The sequence below is a fragment of the Anser anser genome (assembly GCF_964211835.1).
Source record: "Anser anser genome assembly, chromosome: 30".
NCBI lineage: Eukaryota > Metazoa > Chordata > Aves > Anseriformes > Anatidae > Anser > Anser anser.
In genome coordinates, this window is record NC_139751.1 from 3,124,530 (window position 1) to 3,143,742 (window position 19,213).

General features: G+C 64.5%; 1 protein-coding gene across 4 annotated transcripts in view; it reads left to right on the forward strand.

Moving 5' to 3' along the window:
* Window positions 1–19,213, forward strand: part of LRP1 (LDL receptor related protein 1) — an 89,438-nt gene that overhangs the window by 44,675 nt on the left and 25,550 nt on the right. For all 4 annotated transcript variants that reach the window (XR_014575828.1, XM_083814522.1, XM_083814523.1 and 1 more), the window contains 31 exons: window positions 653–875; window positions 1,180–1,369; window positions 3,202–3,345; window positions 3,584–3,820; window positions 4,430–4,610; window positions 5,059–5,281; window positions 5,532–5,721; window positions 6,147–6,272; window positions 6,835–6,975; window positions 7,103–7,228; window positions 7,464–7,580; window positions 7,683–7,763; window positions 9,936–10,103; window positions 10,480–10,662; window positions 10,833–11,033; window positions 11,114–11,359; window positions 11,957–12,154; window positions 12,624–12,828; window positions 12,937–13,101; window positions 13,532–13,776; window positions 13,893–14,024; window positions 14,147–14,374; window positions 14,521–14,695; window positions 15,317–15,411; window positions 15,521–15,670; window positions 15,938–16,078; window positions 16,203–16,331; window positions 17,634–17,765; window positions 18,040–18,174; window positions 18,251–18,380; window positions 18,948–19,074. Coding sequence is in view for 3 of the 4 variants with exons in the window: in XM_083814522.1 (XP_083670648.1) it covers window positions 653–875; window positions 1,180–1,369; window positions 3,202–3,345; window positions 3,584–3,820; window positions 4,430–4,610; window positions 5,059–5,281; window positions 5,532–5,721; window positions 6,147–6,272; window positions 6,835–6,975; window positions 7,103–7,228; window positions 7,464–7,580; window positions 7,683–7,763; window positions 9,936–10,103; window positions 10,480–10,662; window positions 10,833–11,033; window positions 11,114–11,359; window positions 11,957–12,154; window positions 12,624–12,828; window positions 12,937–13,101; window positions 13,532–13,776; window positions 13,893–14,024; window positions 14,147–14,374; window positions 14,521–14,695; window positions 15,317–15,411; window positions 15,521–15,670; window positions 15,938–16,078; window positions 16,203–16,331; window positions 17,634–17,765; window positions 18,040–18,174; window positions 18,251–18,380; window positions 18,948–19,074 (5,164 nt within the window). In the remaining variant the exon portion in view is untranslated. The remainder of the gene's footprint in view (window positions 1–652; window positions 876–1,179; window positions 1,370–3,201; window positions 3,346–3,583; window positions 3,821–4,429; window positions 4,611–5,058; window positions 5,282–5,531; window positions 5,722–6,146; window positions 6,273–6,834; window positions 6,976–7,102; window positions 7,229–7,463; window positions 7,581–7,682; window positions 7,764–9,935; window positions 10,104–10,479; window positions 10,663–10,832; window positions 11,034–11,113; window positions 11,360–11,956; window positions 12,155–12,623; window positions 12,829–12,936; window positions 13,102–13,531; window positions 13,777–13,892; window positions 14,025–14,146; window positions 14,375–14,520; window positions 14,696–15,316; window positions 15,412–15,520; window positions 15,671–15,937; window positions 16,079–16,202; window positions 16,332–17,633; window positions 17,766–18,039; window positions 18,175–18,250; window positions 18,381–18,947; window positions 19,075–19,213) is intronic.

Sequence of the window (19,213 nt, forward strand, 5' to 3'; positions counted from 1 at the left end):
CTGCAGTCAGGGAGCACCGCTCCCGCAGCTGCCTTTGCAAAATCTCCTGCATGGGGAGGCTGCGATGCCGGATCCCTGGAGAGCCTCAGGGTGTGCGTGGCAGCTGCTGAAATGCAGCTCTCGGGTGCACGACGCCCAGGTAGATGAGCTGGGTTGGGTTTTAACACGTCAGCTGGTGGAGGGCCCTGGACCTCTTCCTGGTGACACCAGCAGGTCTCAGTTCAAGCGCCGGCTGCCTGTCTCAGCATCTCTGCCTGGGTTACGGCAGCTCCTCGGAGCTCCCAGGGCCGCCACGCCTGGCAGCGCTCTCGCCCTTCAGCTGCTGGCAGCAGCCACGTGAGGGGTGCTCGGTGTCTGCTGAGCCAGGCGCAGGCTCGCCTGCGTTGCCCCAGTGCTTGCCTGTGCCCGAACGTGCCTGCATCAACACAAAGGTGCAGCTGTGGATGGCACGCGTGCTCGGGGAGGCGTGCTTGCACGTGTGGATGGCTGGGAGCCTGTGTGCACGGTCCCGTGAGCGTGCAAACATATGTTCGAACGCAAGCCAACATCCGCAAGTGTGGACGCGCACTGTCTGCATGTCTGCATCCTCTCTTTCTCTGGACTGGAGGTGGCATCCAGGCTCTGAGCTCCCCTCTCTGCCTTCCTCACGCAGCAAGGTGTTCTTCACGGACTACGGGCAGATCCCCAAGGTGGAGCGCTGCGACATGGACGGGCAGAACCGCACCAAGCTGGTGGACAGCAAGATCGTCTTCCCCCACGGCATCACCTTGGACTTGGTGAACCGGCTCGTATACTGGGCTGACGCCTACCTGGACTACATCGAGGTGGTGGACTACGAAGGCAAGAACAGACATACCATCATCCAGGGCATCCTGGTGAGTGGGGCCAGAGGCAGGTCGGGACCGGGGGCTTTATCGCAGAGCGTGCTGGAGGGACACCTGAGCTTAGCCTGCCGGGAGCAGTGGTTCGTGAGCTTTGCTTGCTCGTTTCAGCAAATAAAAGCCGTGAGCAGCAGGTCCTGCACTACCTGACTGCCAAGCCCCATCCCCTGCCCCCATCCCCATCCCCGGCGGCAGGGAGTGAGAGCCATAGGGCAGGAATTCAGGGGCTCCACATACCTCGGAGCCAGGTCCTTGCGTCTCCTAAATTCCTCATGGTTGTCTGCGTGGTGCCTTCCAGATCGAGCACCTCTACGGGCTGACCGTCTTTGAGAACTACCTCTATGCCACCAACTCAGACAACGCCAACGCCCAGCAGAAAACCAGCGTCATCCGGGTCAACCGCTTCAACAGCACCGAGTACCAGGTGGTGACGAGGGTGGACAAGGGAGGAGCGCTGCACATCTACCACCAGCGGCGGCAGCCCACAGGTGGGAGCCCTGACCTGGGAAAAGCAGCTTCTTGGACCCTGAAAGGCACCAAAGGGGGAGGAATGGGATGCAGAGGGCCCCTGGTTGAACCGTGGCCCGTCTGGTACAACAAGTGGGGTCACCATCCCTCTCCCTGGGCAGAAGGGGTGTTCAGGTGTCAGCGGTGGCTGCGTTGGAGCAGTTTTCCATGGCACAGCGCTGCCTCCGTGTGTAGCTGCTGTGCTGGGGGCTGGTGTGAGGCTGGGGGGGTGTTCTGGGTTTCTGGGGACAAGCTGCACCTCCCGAATTTCCTATGGGACAGATTCACTTGCCCACGCTAGAGACCTCACTTCTGCTGCGCCCAGTTAGCTTGATGTCCAGCTCCCGTGCCCATGCTGGATCAAAATCCCCAGCTGTGAACCCTGGAGACACCTGGCCCTTATGGGCGCCGCTGCTCCACGAGAGCGAGCAGCCCACGCCTCGCTGCGTAGGGGAGACAGCAGGGTGGAGAGGGGCTGGCTCGGAGCAGCCCCCGCTCTTCCTGCTGCCCTCTCCAGGAGCAAAACCTCGCCGCAGAGCAGGTGTCCTGGCTCGCAACCCGCTGTGAGCCCGTCCCCTTCCCACATCTGAGGGGAGCCCGGGAGCTGCGCTCCCACTTGTGCCTCGTTCCCTTGACCGCATTTCCTTGCCGCACAGGTTGGCGGGGCGGCTCTTCCTCCAGGCTTGCACCTTCCTGGGAACCCGGGCTCAGGGGCTGCATCGGCCCTGCAGGCAGGGCTGGGCTCTGGCACCGCTGGGGAGGCTGCTGGAGCTGCCTGCGTGGGCAGAGTGCCGGACGGGCTGCGGCGCACCAGGATGGGGACGGGGAGCTCACCATCGGCAGCTGCGCAGGGGCGGAGGCAGCGGCTGCCAGGCATGGCCGTGGTCTGCGGAGACGTGCGAAGCCGCTGCCCACAGCAGCCTCCCGGGCGAGGGCAGAGCCTGGGGCTCCTGCTCCGCAGGCAGCAGCGCTGGGGTGGGTGCCTCTGGGCTGCCGCCCGCCCTGGGGTGCCCCCCGCCACCACCGTCTCCTCCCCAAGCTGGAAATGACAGCTGTCCCCAGGGGCCGGCCGGGCGGCACGGTGTGATTGATCGATCACGTCTCGCTAGAGAGCAAAGGGAAGTGGGAGCAGATGCAGCATCTTGAAATATTAATGGCTGCCTTCTCCAGTGCTGCGTGCCTTCTGTCCCCGCTGGTGCATTTACCCTTTGATGGGGCTTTGTGCTCCTGGACACCAGGAGATTGCAGGAGAGTTAAAAGGCTTCGGTGCTGCGGACATCACCCCCTCCCCTGCCCACATCCTTCCCCGTTTGTCTGCTCCACCCCCAGCACCTTCCTGCAGTTAAATCAATTTACATGTTTAAAATCCTCTTAGTGTCTGCAGCCTGCTTGGCATTTTCCAGAATATAAAACTAATCGGGAGATTTCTGCACGGGGAACGGCCGTGCTTCGGGAGGTTCTGGGCCAGGCGCGTGCTGTCTCTGGCCCTGGGGCCCCACGGGGACGTGTCCCACCAGCAGCCCCTGCAGCAGGAGGGCTCGATGCTTGCAGGGGCAGCACGGAGGCAGCGTGGCCCAGCACTTTGAGCAGTATGCTGGGACACGGGGTGCTGCTTTCTGCTCCTCCCTGACCCAAGTTCTGGGGCAGGCCCCTTCCTATCTCTGCCCCGTGCCATGCTCGGCTCCTGGCTGTGAGGGGGCTCCCCAAGCCCGGAGCCACCAGACGAGGACAAGGCTGTCCTTGTGCTGCTTCGATGGTCTCCGGAGACAGTAAATGCACCCCTGAACCCATCCCCTGCTCTCTCTCGATGTAGTGAGGAGCCATGCCTGCGAGCCAGACCAGTTCGGCAAGCCGGGGGGCTGCTCGGATATCTGCCTGCTGGGGAACAGCCACAAGACTCGCACCTGCCGGTGCCGCTCCGGGTTCAGCCTGGGGAGTGACGGGAAGTCCTGCAAAAGTGAGTCCTGCCCTGTGCCGGAGAGCCGCGAAGGAAGGGGGAGAGGGGGGCGAGCGGCTGCCCCGCGCTGCTCGAGGGAGGGACCGGCTGGGCAGGGGGCACGCAGGGCCCGGAGCAAGCAGAGCTTCTTGATTCCTTCCCCCCTGGCTGCTCGCCCCTGCGCTGTTGCAGGTCTGCGTCAGCCCCTGCCCTGCCAGGTCGGGCTGGTGGCGACGGTGCTGCCCCCTTCTCTCTGCAGAGCCCGAGCACGAGCTGTTCCTGGTGTACGGGAAGGGGCGTCCGGGCATCATCCGCGGGATGGACATGGGGGCCAAGGTGCCGGATGAGCACATGATCCCCATCGAGAACCTCATGAACCCCCGAGCGCTGGACTTCCACGCTGAGACCGGTTTCATCTACTTCGCCGACACCACCAGCTACCTCATCGGGCGCCAGAAGATCGATGGCACGGAGCGAGAAACCATCCTGAAGGACGGTGCGTGGCCGAGGGGCGCAGCCTGCGCCCTCACCGGTGTGTGGCCAGGCTCGGAGCTGGCAGCAGCTGCCCTTAGTGCGTCTTCTCACACGACGGCAGTGCTTTTGTCTGCTTCCTTGCTTATCTGAGCCTTAAAACTAAGGTTTGGAGCTGTTTGGGTTTGTCTGCAGAGTGATGTTGAGAGCACGGGCCCCAGCAGCAGCGGGTGAGGGACTCCTGGGCTGTGGCTCGTGCCAGGCACAGACATCCCCTGCCCCCAAGACACACCCTCACCCTTTCCAAGGCAAAGACGAGGAAGGGGTGGAGGATCCTCAGCCCAGGTCCCTGGGGCTACAAGGTGGCTGATCTCTCCCACTTTGCCCGATGAATTCCTTTTTCGGCAAACAGACCGAGGATGCTCCCGAATTCATCTTTCCTCAGCCCGGTTCCCTCGGCTCCAGCACCTCTGGAGGAGCTGCGTGCCCTGGGCAGGGGGCTGTGTTGTCCCCTGTTGGGCTGAGCTGGAGTTGGGCGGCGATGAGCGCACCGTTCATTTTATGGGGCCATCCACCGCTTCCGCTCCTCGTCTTCCTGCTGTTGCCTAACTCATGCTCCTGCTTTTCTCCAAAGGCATCCACAACGTGGAAGGGATCGCTGTGGACTGGATGGGGAACAACCTGTACTGGACCGACGATGGCCCCAAGAAGACCATCAGCGTGGCTCGGCTGGAGAAGGCCGCCCAGACGCGGAAGACGCTGATAGAGGGGAAGATGACGCACCCCCGAGCGATCGTGGTGGACCCCCTGAATGGGTGCGTGGGCAGGCAGGGCTTGCAGGGGGGCACATGGCCATGGTGGGGAGGACCCCCCCGGATCTGCAGCTCTGCATCCTCACGGTGTGTCCCTGAGCCCATGGGCGCTTGTGGTTGCTCCCAAGCTGTGACAACGGGGCCACGCAGGGCAGGAGCTCCTGGAGCAGTGACGGCAACAGCTCCTCCGGCCCAGAGGCTGCTCTGGCCGCAGGGGACCGGGAACTTTCCTGCTTCCCCAGCTGCCCCAGCTGCCCCATTCCTTCTTCCCCATCTCCCATCCCTTCTCTTGCCATCTCTTTCACAGCCGGGTCTCCTCTGGTGTGCTGCCAGTAGCAGCAGCGTTGCTGTGGGTGGGAGGCCATTGAGCTGCCGTGTTGGGCTGGGGTCTGCGTGGCCGTAAGCACGGGGGAGGTCTCTGGCGTCGGTGACAGCTTAGCATCTGTTGCAGGTGGATGTACTGGACAGACTGGGAGGAGGATCCCAAGGACAGCAAGAGGGGCAAGATAGAGAGAGCCTGGATGGACGGTTCCAACCGTAACGTCTTTATCACCTCCAAGACCGTCCTGTGGCCCAACGGGCTCAGCCTGGACATCCCAGCCAAGATCCTCTACTGGGTGGATGCTTTCTACGACCGCATCGAGATGGTCTACCTGAATGGCACTGAGCGGAAGGCAAGTGGAGGCCCCACAGGCTCCTGGTCGCTCACTTCCTTGGGGCAGGGGATGTGGGCAGTCCAGCCTCGTCTGGCTGTGCTAGCTGCGGGTCTGCTCAGCAGGAGGCTGGCTGCATTCAGCCGTGCTCGCCTGCTGCCTTGTCCCGTCCTCTGCCCTTTCTCTGCCCCGTCCCCTCTGTCCCACCCTGCGGGGCTGCCCCAAGCACCCTACCAGCTGACAACGAGCCTCTGCCTCCCTGCACATGCAGATCGTGTACGAGGGACCCGAGCTGAACCACGCCTTCGGGCTGTGCCACTACAGCAGCTTCCTCTTCTGGACCGAGTACCGCAGCGGCAGCATCTACCGGCTGGACCAGGCCTCCAAAGTGGTCAGCCTGCTCCGGAACGAGCGCCCACCCATCTTTGAGATCCGGATGTACGATGCGCAGCAGCAGCAAGGTGCTGGAGCCGCCTCCGCCTGGCTCCGTGGGGCCCTGCGGTGAACAAGGGGTCTGGAAGAGGAATGGGACTGGAGCAGGGCCTGAGGAAGTGCCCCATCCAAATCGCCTCCCACCTCTTTTTGCTTCCTCTTGGTCATGTCCCTGGCACCCCATCTTTCTACAAACACTGTGATTGCTCTTCTCATGCCCTTCCCTCCTTTCCTTTCCTCTTTCTTCCCTCACTCCCTCCCAGGCTTCCCGTCTGGCTGAGCCAGGCTTTGCATCCCGTCAGGGTCCCCAGTGCCTTGTGTGGCCAGAGGAATTGGGGTGTCCAGCCGGGTTCCGGCCGTGGGGGGTCCTGGGGACCTGGGTCAGCAGAGCCACCCGAATGAAGTCCCTTTCTGCTGGCCCAGGCAGCTGCTCACCCCAGCCTTGCCTCCGCAGTGGGCTCCAACAAGTGCCGCGTGAACAACGGAGGCTGCAGCAGCTTGTGCCTGGCCACCCCCCGGGGCCGTCAGTGTGCCTGTGCCGAGGACCAGATCCTGGGAGTGGACTCTGTCACCTGCCAGGGTAGGGCTCCCGCTGGGGCAGCGCCTTCCCGGAGGGGCGGGCGGGGGCGCGGGGTCTGCAGCTCTGTGCGGTGGGGGCTGGATCAGGAAGGTGGGTCGGGAAGAGCCCGCGGGCAAGTGGTGTTACCTGCTCCGGGTCCTCCTCTTGCAGCGCGGCAGTAGGGCAGCAGCCTCCCCGGGGAAGCACGTGGAAGCCCCCGGTGGGGATTGCCGCGCGGAGGTCGGGCGGCGGTGTCTGTTGGGTGGGTTTGCTCTGCCGCAAGCTTGGAGCAGAGCCAGGCTCACGATGGGGAGCCTGGGCTGGGCTTTGCCAGCTCAACTGAGGGGGGAGAAGCTCCGCTAGCAGCACGCCCGTGCCTGCAGGCTCGCCCAGGGTTGTCCCCCCCCATCGGGCTGCTCCGGGGCCAGCGCTCGTGGGCACAAGTTTTTCTGGAAGCTCCTGGGGCTGCGGGGCAGTCACGTAGGCAGCATGGGGACACGGGACTGTCCCCACTGCCCTGTCCCCCTGCACTTCAGCCAGTCACTTGATTAAAATTCTCTCCCCCTTTGCTTTTCCCTTCCAGCCAACCCATCCTACATCCCCCCTCCGCAGTGCCAGCCCGGGGAATTTGCCTGCAAGAACAACCGCTGCATCCAGGAGCGCTGGAAATGCGACGGGGACAACGACTGCCTGGACAACAGTGATGAAGCCCCCGAGCTGTGCCGTGCGTAGCTGCCTCCTGCGCGGTGGGAGAGCGCAGTCTGTCTCACATTTTTTCCTCCGCAAGACGTGGAGGAGGAGCGGGGCTGGGATGGAGCAGGGCAGGTCCTGAGCACGTGTCTCCCTCACAGACCAGCACACCTGCCCCTCGGACCGCTTCAAGTGCAAGAACAACCGCTGCATCCCCAACCGCTGGCTCTGCGACGGTGACAACGACTGTGGGAACAACGAGGACGAGTCCAACTCCACCTGCTCGGGTGAGGAGCCTGGCAGGTCCTCAAGGAGCAGGGGGAGAGCCAAGCCTTTGCTGTTCCCCTTGCACTGTGGGGCTAAGATTTCAAGGCCACGTGCGGGGGTCTCTGCTGCCCACCTTGCAGAGGGTTTGGCGGCTGTGCCTAGCGGGAGACCCTCTGGGGTTTGTTCCCCACCTTTCCCCCGGTACCCCAAGGCACTGCCAGCTGTTACAGCTCTGTCCATCTCGCCCTGCACCAGCTCGGACCTGCTCTCCCAACCAGTTCTCCTGTGCCAGTGGGCGCTGCATCCCCATCTCCTGGACTTGTGACCTGGACGATGACTGCGGGGACCGCTCGGATGAGTCTGCTTCGTGTGGTGAGCAGGGGGAGGAAGCACAGGTGCCTCTGGGGAGGCCACGGGGCTGGGTGCGAGCAAGGGTGTCTGATCGCGCTGATCATGCCTCTCCCTCCTCCACAGCCTACCCGACCTGCTTCCCCTTGACGCAGTTCACCTGCAACAACGGGCGCTGCATAAACATCAACTGGCGCTGTGACAATGGTAAGGACCGGGCACCCGGGCTGGGAAAGGGGCGAGATCAGACGCAGGGGTGCCAGCCTGGCCGCGGCGCTGTTCGGCTAGCCTCTGTCTGCAGGGGCCGCTCCCCAGCCTGCTGCTAACCACCAGAGCCCCGGCTGCGGAGGGAGGAGGTGTTAGCTGCAGCTGTAAGTGCGTCCTGCAGCGCCGAGACCCGCGTTTCCTTGGCTGCCCTTGAGGGAACAGGCGTTGCAGGAGCAGCCTGGCGGGGACCACTTCAGCAGGCCTTGGCACTGTCTGTGGGGTGCCCTAAACGCTGTGCCCCACGGCTCCAGGCCTGTGCTGGCGGCAGGGCTGAGCCGGGTGCCGCAGCCCCAGGAAGGCACAAGAGGTCTCCCAGCAAGCTCAGGTCTGCCCTCGCTTCTGGGGCCAGGGCTAGGAAAAAAGGGTTTGCCCCCAGGCTGCCCTCCTTCCCCACAGGTTTAGTTTGATCTTCCTAACAGCTCTGCATTGTTAGGTTTAATTAGTGGGTTCAGAGCAGGCGAGGCGGGTTTAGAACTGCGGAGTGCACTTGCTGGTGTACGGGGGGTTAGCGGGGAGCCGCAGGGTGTGAGCAAGCCTCTCCCTAGGTCCTCATGAGCAGGTGGCCTCATCCCCTGGGTCAGCCACCCCCACGAAGGGGCCACGGGTTCCCCGGAATCCACAAGTGCTTGCAGTCAGCAGCTTGCAAAAGCGACAGCCTTGGCACGGAGCACCGCTGGGCAGCAGAGCTGAAAGCCGGCCTCGGCCAGGCGCCGTGCACCCGCAGGGCAGGAGCTGCAGGGACAAGGGGGCTGCCCCCAGGCCCCTGCACCCTCTGCTGCTTCTGATCTGCCCTCGCCAGCGGCCCGGCGTGCCTGCGCAGCGTCTGTGTGTCCCTTTCCGTGTCGGTGTTCCCGTCCGGCGTCTCTGTGCTGCTCTCTGTGCGTGTGCCGTGTCGTGTTGTTTTGTTTGTCATTGTGCCCACTCTCCTGTCTTGGTTGGTTCTGTGTTTCAGAAAAAGATTGTGGGGATGGCTCTGACGAAAAGAACTGTCCAAAGCCTACCGGTTAGTGCATAGATCAACATGCACCAGACCCCAACCTGGCCCCATGCAGCCCCCCAAACCTGCCCCCTCCGGAGTGCTGCCAGCCCCCTGGGGCTGGTTCTGCAGGCGGTGGCAGCGGCCCTTGCGCTCCAGCAGCAGGAGAGGGAAGGCGAATGGTGGGCACAGCGCCTCCCGGCTCACCTCGCTCGGTGGGTTGGGAACTCCTGCTAGAGGGAGCCCGGAGAGCTCAGGGCCTGGAGCTGCAGGAGCTGGGCTGCCTGGCAAAGCCACAACGCAGCCTCCGGGGCCATCGTCCCCACTTGGGGCGGCACGGGCCGAGCACCCCTGTCCGGGGGGAGGTGAAGGCCCTCTGCTGAGCTCAGGTGGGCATCTGCCGCAGAGCAGAGCCCCCTGCTACTTCCAGAGCCCCCTGGTACTTCCAGAGCCCCCTGGTACTTCCAGCAAGCCGGGCCAGCTCGTGCCCCCACTCTGGTGGCCCTGGCAGCCCAGGGAGCGCAGGGCAGGGCGTCGGGGCCACATTGCCAGCGTGACAGCAGTGCCAGGATAAATCTCCCGCCTGCCCCTCAGCGGGAGCTGGGATTCCTTGCAGGCGAGCTGGCACCCCACAATTGGCCGTACCAGCCCCGTTTCCCCACGGGTGCACCCCGTATGGGGGTGCTCCGCTCCCCACGCTGCCCCCAAGCTCCGCTCCCCGCTCCGGAGCGGAGCGGCCCCCGTCGGCGCTGGGTGCCCTCCCAGCCTCCCCAGGTACATGGCTGATCTATGCAGTTTCTGTGTTTCATTTTCTTTGTGAGCTGCTGGTGCTGTGGCTGAGCCTGGTGAGCATGTTGGGGGGCCAGGGGGGTGGCTGGAGGACGGGCGGGCACGGGGGGCTCTCTGTTCAGATCCCGCAGCCAGCGCCGGAGGGGCTGCCCATCGCCCTGCGTCTGTCTGTCTGTCCGTCCGTCTGTCTGTCGACGTGCTCTGTCTGAGCTCTGCTGTTCCCCGCTTCCCCCCGCCACCTCCTCTAGCGGGGGTCTCTGCCTTTCTCCCTTCGCTGTGCCTCCACCAGCCCTCCCCTGGGGGTCCGGGCGCTTGCTGAGCCCCCTTCCCCTCCCTCCCCTCTGCAGACAACGACTGCGGGGACAACAGCGACGAGGCAGGCTGCAGCCACTCCTGCTCCAGCAACCAGTTCAAGTGCAACAGCGGGCGCTGCATCCCCGTGCACTGGACGTGTGACGGGGACAACGACTGTGGGGACTACAGTGACGAGACTCACGCCAACTGCACCAACCAGGGTGAGCCCCCCGGGCCACGACGGGGCTGGGCTGCACCTTTGCTGTTGGCCTGCCGCGGCCCCGTGTCCCCGCTTTGGTGGACGCAGGCAGGGCTGCCCCTTTCCAGGCTCTACCTGGGGAAAGGGGAGGTGGGGAAAGATGTCCCACGGCACCAGTTCTGCTGTCTTTGTGCCTGGAGAGCCCTGGGCACAGCCCCCTGCTCCCCAGTAGGGAACCCTGCAGCTTCTGCCCCCCTGCTGGGTGCCCGCATGCCCCTCCCGCACCCCTGGGTGCCCCCGTTGCTGCCGAGCGGCTGGCCCCGCTCCTGCCCCCCAAGCCCTCCTGGTTCCCAGTTCCTCTGGGCGAAGGCAGTGAGCGGGGCATCGCCTCCCACCAGCCACGCGCCCGCCCGGGGGCTGCCACACTGACGAGTTCCAGTGCCGGCTGGACGGGCTCTGCATCCCCATGCGCTGGCGCTGCGACGGCGACACGGACTGCATGGACTCCAGCGACGAGAAGAACTGCGAGGGGGTCACCCACGTCTGCGACCCCAACGTCAAGTTTGGCTGCAAGGATTCAGGTGAGAGGGGAACTGCGGAGCTTCTGCTGACCGCAGCAGGGGCTGGGGCCACCTCTGGGCTTGGTGACACCGAGGACGGGGGAGACGGAGTGGTGCCAGCTGTGGGGACCGTGGGCGCCCTGAAATGCTGCCTCCTCCGTGTCTGATCGTCGCCTTTCTTGCTTTGCCAGCCCGCTGCATCAGCAAGGCCTGGGTGTGTGATGGGGACAGCGACTGTGAGGACAACTCGGACGAGGAGAACTGCGAGTCGCTGGTGTGCAAACCTCCCTCGCACACCTGTGCCAACAACACCTCCATCTGCCTGCCCCCCGAGAAGCTCTGTGACGGGTCCGACGACTGCGGAGATGGCTCCGATGAGGGCGAGCTCTGCGGTGAGCTGGGGCCGGGATGCGGGGGCTTCCCCAGCTCGGAGCAGGGACAAGGACCTGACAAGCGTGTCCTCCCCCCACAGACCAGTGCTCCTTGAACAACGGTGGCTGCAGCCACAACTGCACCGTGGCCCCTGGCGAGGGCATCGTGTGCTCCTGTCCCCTGGGGATGGAGCTGGGCGCAGACAACAAGACCTGCCAGATCCAGAGCTACTGCGCCAAGCACCTCAAGTGCAGCCAGAAGTGCGAGCAGGACAAGTACAATGTCAAGTGCTCCTGCTACGAGGGCTGGATGCTGGAGCCTGACGGCGAGAGCTGCCGCAGTCTCGGTGGGTGCCGGTGGGATCGGGTGCAGGCGGGCTGCAGGGGCTCGCAGCCTTGCCCCCCCCTGCCCCTGCTCGCATGGGGGTGGCAGCAGCAGAGCAGAGCGTGAGGACCACGGCTGGTCCTGGGGGATCTGCCCAGCCCTGGCCGTGTGCCCGGGGGACTTTCAAGTGGGGAATTGACGTGTGCCCTTGCTGGCCTTGTTCGTGCAGCGCTCACCCAGGCTCTGGGGGGATAGGAGGGGTTAGTGGCACAAGAAAGCAGCTCTGTTCTGGTGCCTGGGGAGAGCGGCACAGTGAGGGGGGACGGGGAGATTGTCCCGAGCCAGAGGAAGCGAGGGAAGAGGGGGGTGAGAGCCTGGGTGAGGCTGGGGTCAGCACGTGGTGGCTCCGGTTTGTGCTGGGGGTCTGTGGTGGGCTGACCGGGACTGTGGGGAGGAGTGCGTGGGGGCACCTTTGGCTGGCTCAGCCAGGGGCTGCGGGTGGTCCCACAGCGGGCACCGGGGCTGGGGACAGCTTCTGCCTGCCGGTGTGGGGGCCGTCGGTCCCAGTCAGTTACCGCCTTGTCCACGTCCCATTCTGAGCCTGCCCTGTTCTCCCCAGACCCCTTCAAGCCATTCATTATATTCTCCAACCGCCACGAGATCCGCCGCATTGACCTGCACCGGGGTGACTACAGCGTCCTGGTCCCCGGGCTGCGCAACACCATCGCCCTGGACTTCCACCTCAACCAGAGCTCGCTGTACTGGACTGACGTGGTGGAGGACAAGATCTACAGGGGAAAGCTGCTTGAGAATGGGGGTGCGTAGTCCTGGGGGCGTACAGCGTGCTTGCACGGGCTGGGCGGATGGAAGGAGAAGCAGGCGTGCGTTTCTGGGGTAGGCTCCCAGTGGTGCAGCTGCTGGAGCCCCCAGCCCTTGTAACAATCCCTTTCTGCTCTCCAAAGCCACTCATTACGTAGGAGTCAATTAGCATTCCCAACGCTTCCCTAGCAGTAATTACAGCCCAGCGCAAAGCCCAGGCCCCCACCCTGTTCGTGCTTTCTGATGGTGCTGTGAGGAGTCCTGGTGGGGGGGCAGCCAGAGCCCAGCCTGTGGACCACGGATGTGGAGCTGAGCCCCGGCAGTTCAGGGCCAGCTGGGGGAAGACGTAGATGGCAGCTGTGTCCCCCACTATCAGCCCTGACTGAGCTGAGGGGGACCTGCTCAGGGCGAGGGAGGGCTGGGGAGGAGGCCCCCAGCCTCAGCCCTCCTGGTGCTGTGCCCCGCAGCGCTGACCAGCTTCGAGGTGGTGATCCAGTACGGGCTGGCCACCCCCGAGGGCCTGGCTGTGGACTGGATCGCTGGCAATATCTACTGGGTGGAGAGCAACCTGGACCAGATTGAGGTGGCCAAGCTGGACGGCACCATGCGGACCACGCTGCTGGCTGGGGACATCGAGCATCCCCGTGCCATCGCCCTGGACCCCCGCTATGGGTAAGGCAGGAGGGGACATTGGGCACCTCACCCCACCTCTCACTGGGGAGGCAGAGCTCGGTGCTCCCACGTCCCCACGCCGACCGTCCCCTCTTGGTGTCCCCCCAGGATCCTCTTCTGGACGGACTGGGACGCCAGCCTGCCCCGCATCGAGGCTGCCTCCATGAGCGGCGCGGGCCGGCGCACCATCCACAAGGAGACGGGCTCGGGGGGCTGGCCCAACGGACTCACCGTGGACTACCTGGAGAAGCGCATCCTCTGGATCGATGCCAGGTCAGACCAGGACACCCGTGTCCAGCCGCCTCAGCCCTGCCCCGGCTCCTACAGGCTTCTCTGCCTCTGTCCCCTCTGCGTCGCTGTCCCCCCCACATCCCTCCCGGCTCTGGCAGCTTCCCAATGGCTTCTGTGTTGTTCAGCCGTTTGGCCTCTGGGCTCAGAGCAAAAGCCTTTGCTCTGTGGGGTCTGCTTGTGTCCGTGACGTTTTCCAGCCTTTGCTCTGGGTTTCCTCCGCTGCAGGGGCTGCAGTCCCTGGTGTGACTCGGTGGTCGTCCTCCTCTGCAGCATTACGCAGAGCAGAGGAGGAGGCTGCTTAGATTCTGCGGATTGTGGCTGTTCCATTAAAAACCTGGGCCTGGTGGCCCTTGCCCGGCTGCCTGCCGGGTCTCACGCCTTGTCCCCCTCTCCCTGCCTCTGCTGGGCACAGGTCAGATGCCATCTACTCAGCCCTGTATGATGGGACAGGGCACATCGAGGTGCTGCGGGGACACGAGTACCTGTCGCACCCCTTTGCCGTCACCCTCTATGGGGGCGAGGTCTACTGGACCGACTGGCGCACCAACACGCTGGCCAAGGCCAACAAATGGACGGGGCACAATGTCACGGTGGTGCAGAGGACCAACACGCAGCCGTTCGACCTGCAGGTGTACCACCCCTCCCGGCAGCCCCTGGGTGAGGCCTGGCGGGGGAGCGGCAGCGGTGCTATGGCCAGGGAGCGCTGCGGGGAGACCCTCGCGGGCAGCGGCCCCGGTGGCACGGACACCTCTGACTCTGTGTCCCTTTCGCAGCTCCTAACCCCTGTGAAGCCAACGGGGGCAAAGGGCCGTGCTCCCACCTCTGCCTCATCAACTACAACCGTACGCTGTCCTGTGCCTGCCCTCACCTCATGAAGCTGGACAAGGACAACATGACCTGCTACGGTAGGGATGTGCCCAGGGCTCCCAGCGGGGTCCGGGTGGGAGCAGGACACGCCAGTGCTTCAGACCAGCTGTGCAGAGCTGGCTGAGGTCCCACCGCAGCCCCATCTCGCTCCTTTCCCCAGAGTTTAAGAAGTTCCTGCTGTACGCGCGGCAGATGGAGATCCGGGGCGTGGACATTGACAACCCCTACTACAACTACATCATCTCCTTCACGGTGCCCGACATCGATAACGTCACGGTGGTGGACTACGATGCCCTGGAGCAGCGCATTTACTGGTCTGATGTGCGCACCCAGACCATCAAGAGAGCCTTCATCAACGGCACTGGCGTGGAGACCGTTGTCTCGGCAGGTGGGCACGGGAGATGGCTGCCCTGCGCGCCTGCTCCCGGGCCTCTGGAGGCTTCGGGTCCATGAAACTGGCCTTCTTCTTTGGCCTGAGCACTGTCCCATCCCCATCCTCACAACTAACCTGTCTCTCTTCCTGTTGCCTTTCAGACCTGCCCAACGCCCACGGCCTCTCTGTAGACTGGATTTCCAGAAACCTCTTCTGGACCAGCTACGATGCCAACAAAAAGCAGATCAACGTCGCCCGCCTGGACGGCTCCTTCAAGAACGCGGTGATCCAGGGGCTGGACAAGCCCCACTGCCTGGTGGTTCACCCCCTCAGAGGGTGGGTCTCATCCAGCAGCGGCGGTGGGGTGCTCGGGGTGGTGGCGTGCGGCGCCAGCAGCCCAGGGTTCGAGCTGAGAACGTCAAAGGACAAGGAGTGCGTGCAGGCACACGTGTGAGCGCGCCTGGCAGTGCACGTGCATGGTGCGGAGGAGAGAACAGGTTGCGCTTCGTGTGTGTCAGTGCACGTAGGAGGTGTGAGAGGAGGAGATGGGGCTGCAGCTTAGGAGGTGTGCGTCTGCCGGCGTGTGGGAAGGAGCGGGCTGCGCTCCAGTACACGCATGCGTGTGTAGGAGAGCCGACGTGAGGAACAGGCTGTGGATACGTGCGCACCTGTGAGCGTGTGCTGCTCTGGGTGTGCACGAGAGAGCAGGGGTTGCAGCACCGCGCGGGGCTTTGCGGGGCTGGGCTGTGTGCGTGACCCGGCTCCATCCCAGGCGCGGCACCGGGGACGAGGCCATCAGCCTGCCCGAGCTGAGGGAGCCCGGCGAGCACGCTGCGGTGGTGGGTGCTGGTGGGGCTGGGTTGGGGAGGCTGGGAGAGTGGAGTTCCTGGTGGACAGAGGTGTGGGCCGTCTCTTTGGGCTCGACCCAGCGTGCTCACTGGTCCCTCCCTGCTGTAGGAAACTCTACTGGACAGATGGGGACAACATCAGCGTGGCCAACATGGATGGCAGCAACCGCACGCTGCTCTTCACCAACCAGAAGGGGCCCGTTGGTACGGATGTCGCCCTGCCCTGCAGGCACCCCGTCTGCTCTGCATCGCCCTCCCGGACGGCCACAGTCCCTTCGTGTCTTTTTGACGCTGAGGCTCCCTTGCTTTCCAGGCCTGGCCATTGACTACCCAGAGAGCAAGCTGTATTGGATCAGCTCTGGCAACGGCACCATCAACAGATGCAACCTGGATGGCAGCAACCTGGAGGTGATCGAGTCTGTGAAGGGTCAGCTGAGCAAGGCGACCGCGCTGGCCATCATGGGTGAGAGCTGGCAGCGTGATGGGGTGGTTCAGGAAGCCCTTGCCCTTTCTTCTGGCCCTGCCCGAGCACAGGCTGCGTGCTGCCACCTCCAGCAGCTGCGGAGGGGTTGCAGCTCGGTTAAAGGCTGGGCTCAGCCCCTTCCTTCCATGCCACTGCATGTAAATCTGCGTGGAGTCACGGCTCTGCCCTGCTAGGGGAAGAGCTCTTCTGCTGGGGAGGGAGGGGACGGGGGCAGCTGCTGCATCTTCCTGCCTCCCCTCCTCCCAGGGGACAAGCTGTGGTGGGCTGACCAGGCCTCGGAGAGGATGGGCACCTGCAACAAGAAGGACGGGACGGAGGTGACCGTGCTGCGCAACAGCACCACATTGGTGATGCACATGAAGGTGTACGACGAGAGCATTCAGCAGGGTGAGCGTATGTTCCTGGTGGAGAGCCCGCGGCGCTGGGGATGGGCTCAGAGCCCCCGTGTCTCAGCACTGGCCCCTGCGCCCAGCCCCACACCAGCCCTTACCCTTCCTTCTCTCCGTGCTAGCTGGGACCAACCCCTGCAGCATGAATAACGGCGACTGCTCGCAGCTCTGCCTCCCCACTTCGGAGACCTCCCGGTCCTGCATGTGCACTGCTGGCTACAGTCTGAAAAGTGGACAGCAGTCCTGCGAAGGTGAGCGCACCCATCCCGTCCCCGTGTCTGTGTGCACCTCCTCAGAGCAGAGCCCCTGTGGCTCGACCAGCACGCCACGGGGCCGAGCTGCTCGCAGGACAGGCACCGAGGCTCATGTGCCGCATGGGGGGTGGTAAACACCTCATCCAGCACCGGCTGCGTGGTGGGAGCTGAAGCAGAAGCTCTCAAAGGGGAGATGAAATGCTTGCTGTCGGTGGCGGGGTCGGGTCACTGAAGTCGCGGGGCTGCCCAGTCCCAATCCTCGGCCCCACTGCAGTCCCCCCCCGGTGCGGTCTCCCTGCCCCGACGGGAGCGAACGGCTTCTCCCAGCTGCTTCCCGCAGCGTTTGCCCTGCAGTTCCCAAATCTCTGCCCAGTTTGCCACTGTCACCTTCAGGAGGAAAGAGCCCCCCCGCGCCCTGTTTGCTGCCAGGGCCTCTCAAAGGCTGTTTGTGTGCAAAATGTTCTCGGTCTTTTTGGACGGGGCTGGCGAAGTTGCCGCACCATCTGGGTCAGGGCAGGGACTGCATAACAAACGCTGCCCTGACCCAAATGCGGCGCCGAGCCTTTGCCAGCGCTCAGCTGGAGGCGGCTCTGGGAGGAGTCCTGGCTGCACTTGTGCCAACCCTGTCCCTCAGCGGGTCAGCACCCCATAAAGAGGCTTTGGTGGGGATCAGCAGCCCTTAAACAGGCCCCTCCTGAACTTGCAGCCTCCAAGTAGCTGCTAGGCAGGACCTTGCTGGGTCAGAGCCCCGTTCAGAGTGAAGCCGGGAAGGGCTTTTCTGCTGTTTCCCCTCTCCTGCCCAGCAGTCCTGGGCCTCATGCCCGGCTGCATCAATTCTCGGTTCTTTCCTGCAGTACTTTCCATCCCTTCCCCTGCCTGTTGTGTTGGTGAAAACCATCCCACCCCGATCAGGGGAGGATAACCTTTTCCTCCGTAAGTTCATCCTGCTTAGTCCCCTCTCAGGCAGAGACCCAAGCGAAGCAGGAGCATCCCTCCATCATGCGTAACCAGCGTGCTGCAAAGCTCTTGTAGCACGCCCGAGCTGCAGCACCGTGGGCAGGAGCAGGTGCTCGGTGTCCGGCAGCGCTGCTCCGCTGGTCCGTCTGCTGTCCTGGGCCCTCTGCCCGGGATGGGGATGCTGGGCGCTGCCGTAGCGCCGGGGTGGAGCCCTCGCACCGGCCCTGCTGGGCGTTTGCTCCTCCGTGGTGCTGCAGTCGCGTGGCTTTCCATGAGCTGTGGCTGCCCCTTGAAGGACTGGGTCTGTTGGTGGGACGTTCACTGTCCCTGTCTCTGTCGCAGGTGTTGGCTCCTTCCTCCTGTATTCGGTCCACGAGGGGATCCGCGGCATTCCCCTGGACCCCAACGACAAGTCGGATGCCCTCGTGCCCGTGTCGGGGACCTCGCTGGCTGTGGGGATTGACTTCCACGCAGGTGACGTGCGATCTAAGAGCGGGACACCGGGGCTTGCCTCTGCTGTGGGGGCCAACCAAGGGCTGGCGGGGTTGGGGCAGGGGAGAACAGGGCAGGAGGGGTGGTCGCCCCGCGCCAGTATGGCAGCACCTGCCCCAGAGCACGTCCTGTCCGGCCGAGGGGGCTCAGGTCCCCACGCTGGGGCTGTGGGGTGCAGCTCAGCCCAGGTCTGCGCTGTCCTTGGGCAGTCCCAAGGCGGTCGCTGATGGGAGCCCTCCCACCTGGCCCCCCTCAGAGAACGACACCATATACTGGGTGGACATGGGGCTGAGCACCATCAGCCGGGCCAAGAGGGACCAGACGTGGCGGGAGGACGTAGTCACCAACGGCATCGGCCGCGTGGAGGGCATCGCCGTGGACTGGATCGCAGGTGAGGGGGGTGGGCAGGCAGGGAGGGGGCGGCGGGGGAGTGGGAGGCACGAGGTGCTCACTGACCCTCTCCGCAGGAAACATCTACTGGACAGACCAGGGTTTCGATGTCATTGAGGTGGCCAGGCTGAACGGGTCCTTCCGCTACGTGGTGATCTCCCAGGGGCTGGACAAGCCGCGGGCCATCACGGTCCACCCGGAGAAGGGGTGAGGGACTGCGCAAAGCCGCCTGGAGAGGGCTGCTGGGGAGGGTGGGCGTGCGCTGGGACCCCTGCCACCCCTCCCGAGGCACCGTTGGGGTTTGCGTGCAGCAGAGAAGCGGGACTCGTGGGTCTCCTGCCTTGCGCCGCACCAAGGAGATCCGAACCCCTTGGGCCTCCCTGCCCCTTCAGCAACGTGCTGAGCTTGCTTCCCAGCAGCACCCCTTGACCTCGCGGGTGCCAGGCACCTCAGAAAACCTGAGTGGAGCCTCCCCAGGATGGCTCCGGCTTTGGGCAGTGCCACTGAGAGAGGAGAGGGAAGGGGAAGGACGGAGAACCGTGCCTTAAGTGCCTGGCACGCGGGGCTGGTTCCTGGGCCGCATCCAGCCATAATGCAGCACTCCTTCCCCGGCACAGTGCGGGCGGCGAGTCCTTGGTGTCCGGGAGGCTGGCTGCTCACCAGGGGACCGCGTTTAGGCCCTGGCACGGAGGAGGGAGGGAGGGAGAGAGGTGTTCGTCCAAGGCTGCCGCTGCTGGCCGGCCCCGTGGTCACGTCCCTGTCGCCCTCCTGCAGGTACCTGTTCTGGACGGAGTGGGGGCAGTACCCCCGCATCGAGCGGTCCCGCCTGGACGGGACCGAGCGCATGGTGCTGGTCAACGTCAGCATCAGCTGGCCCAACGGGATATCCGTCGACTATGAGGTACGGCAGCCACCTGGGGGCCGACCCAGGGCCTGGCGAGGACTGCGCAGGGCCCGCAGGAAGGGTCTCAGCAGCCGGGCCTTTGGGGGACCTGCCTGCCCTCCGCAGGGTGCTGGAGGCTCCTCTCCAGCATAGGGGA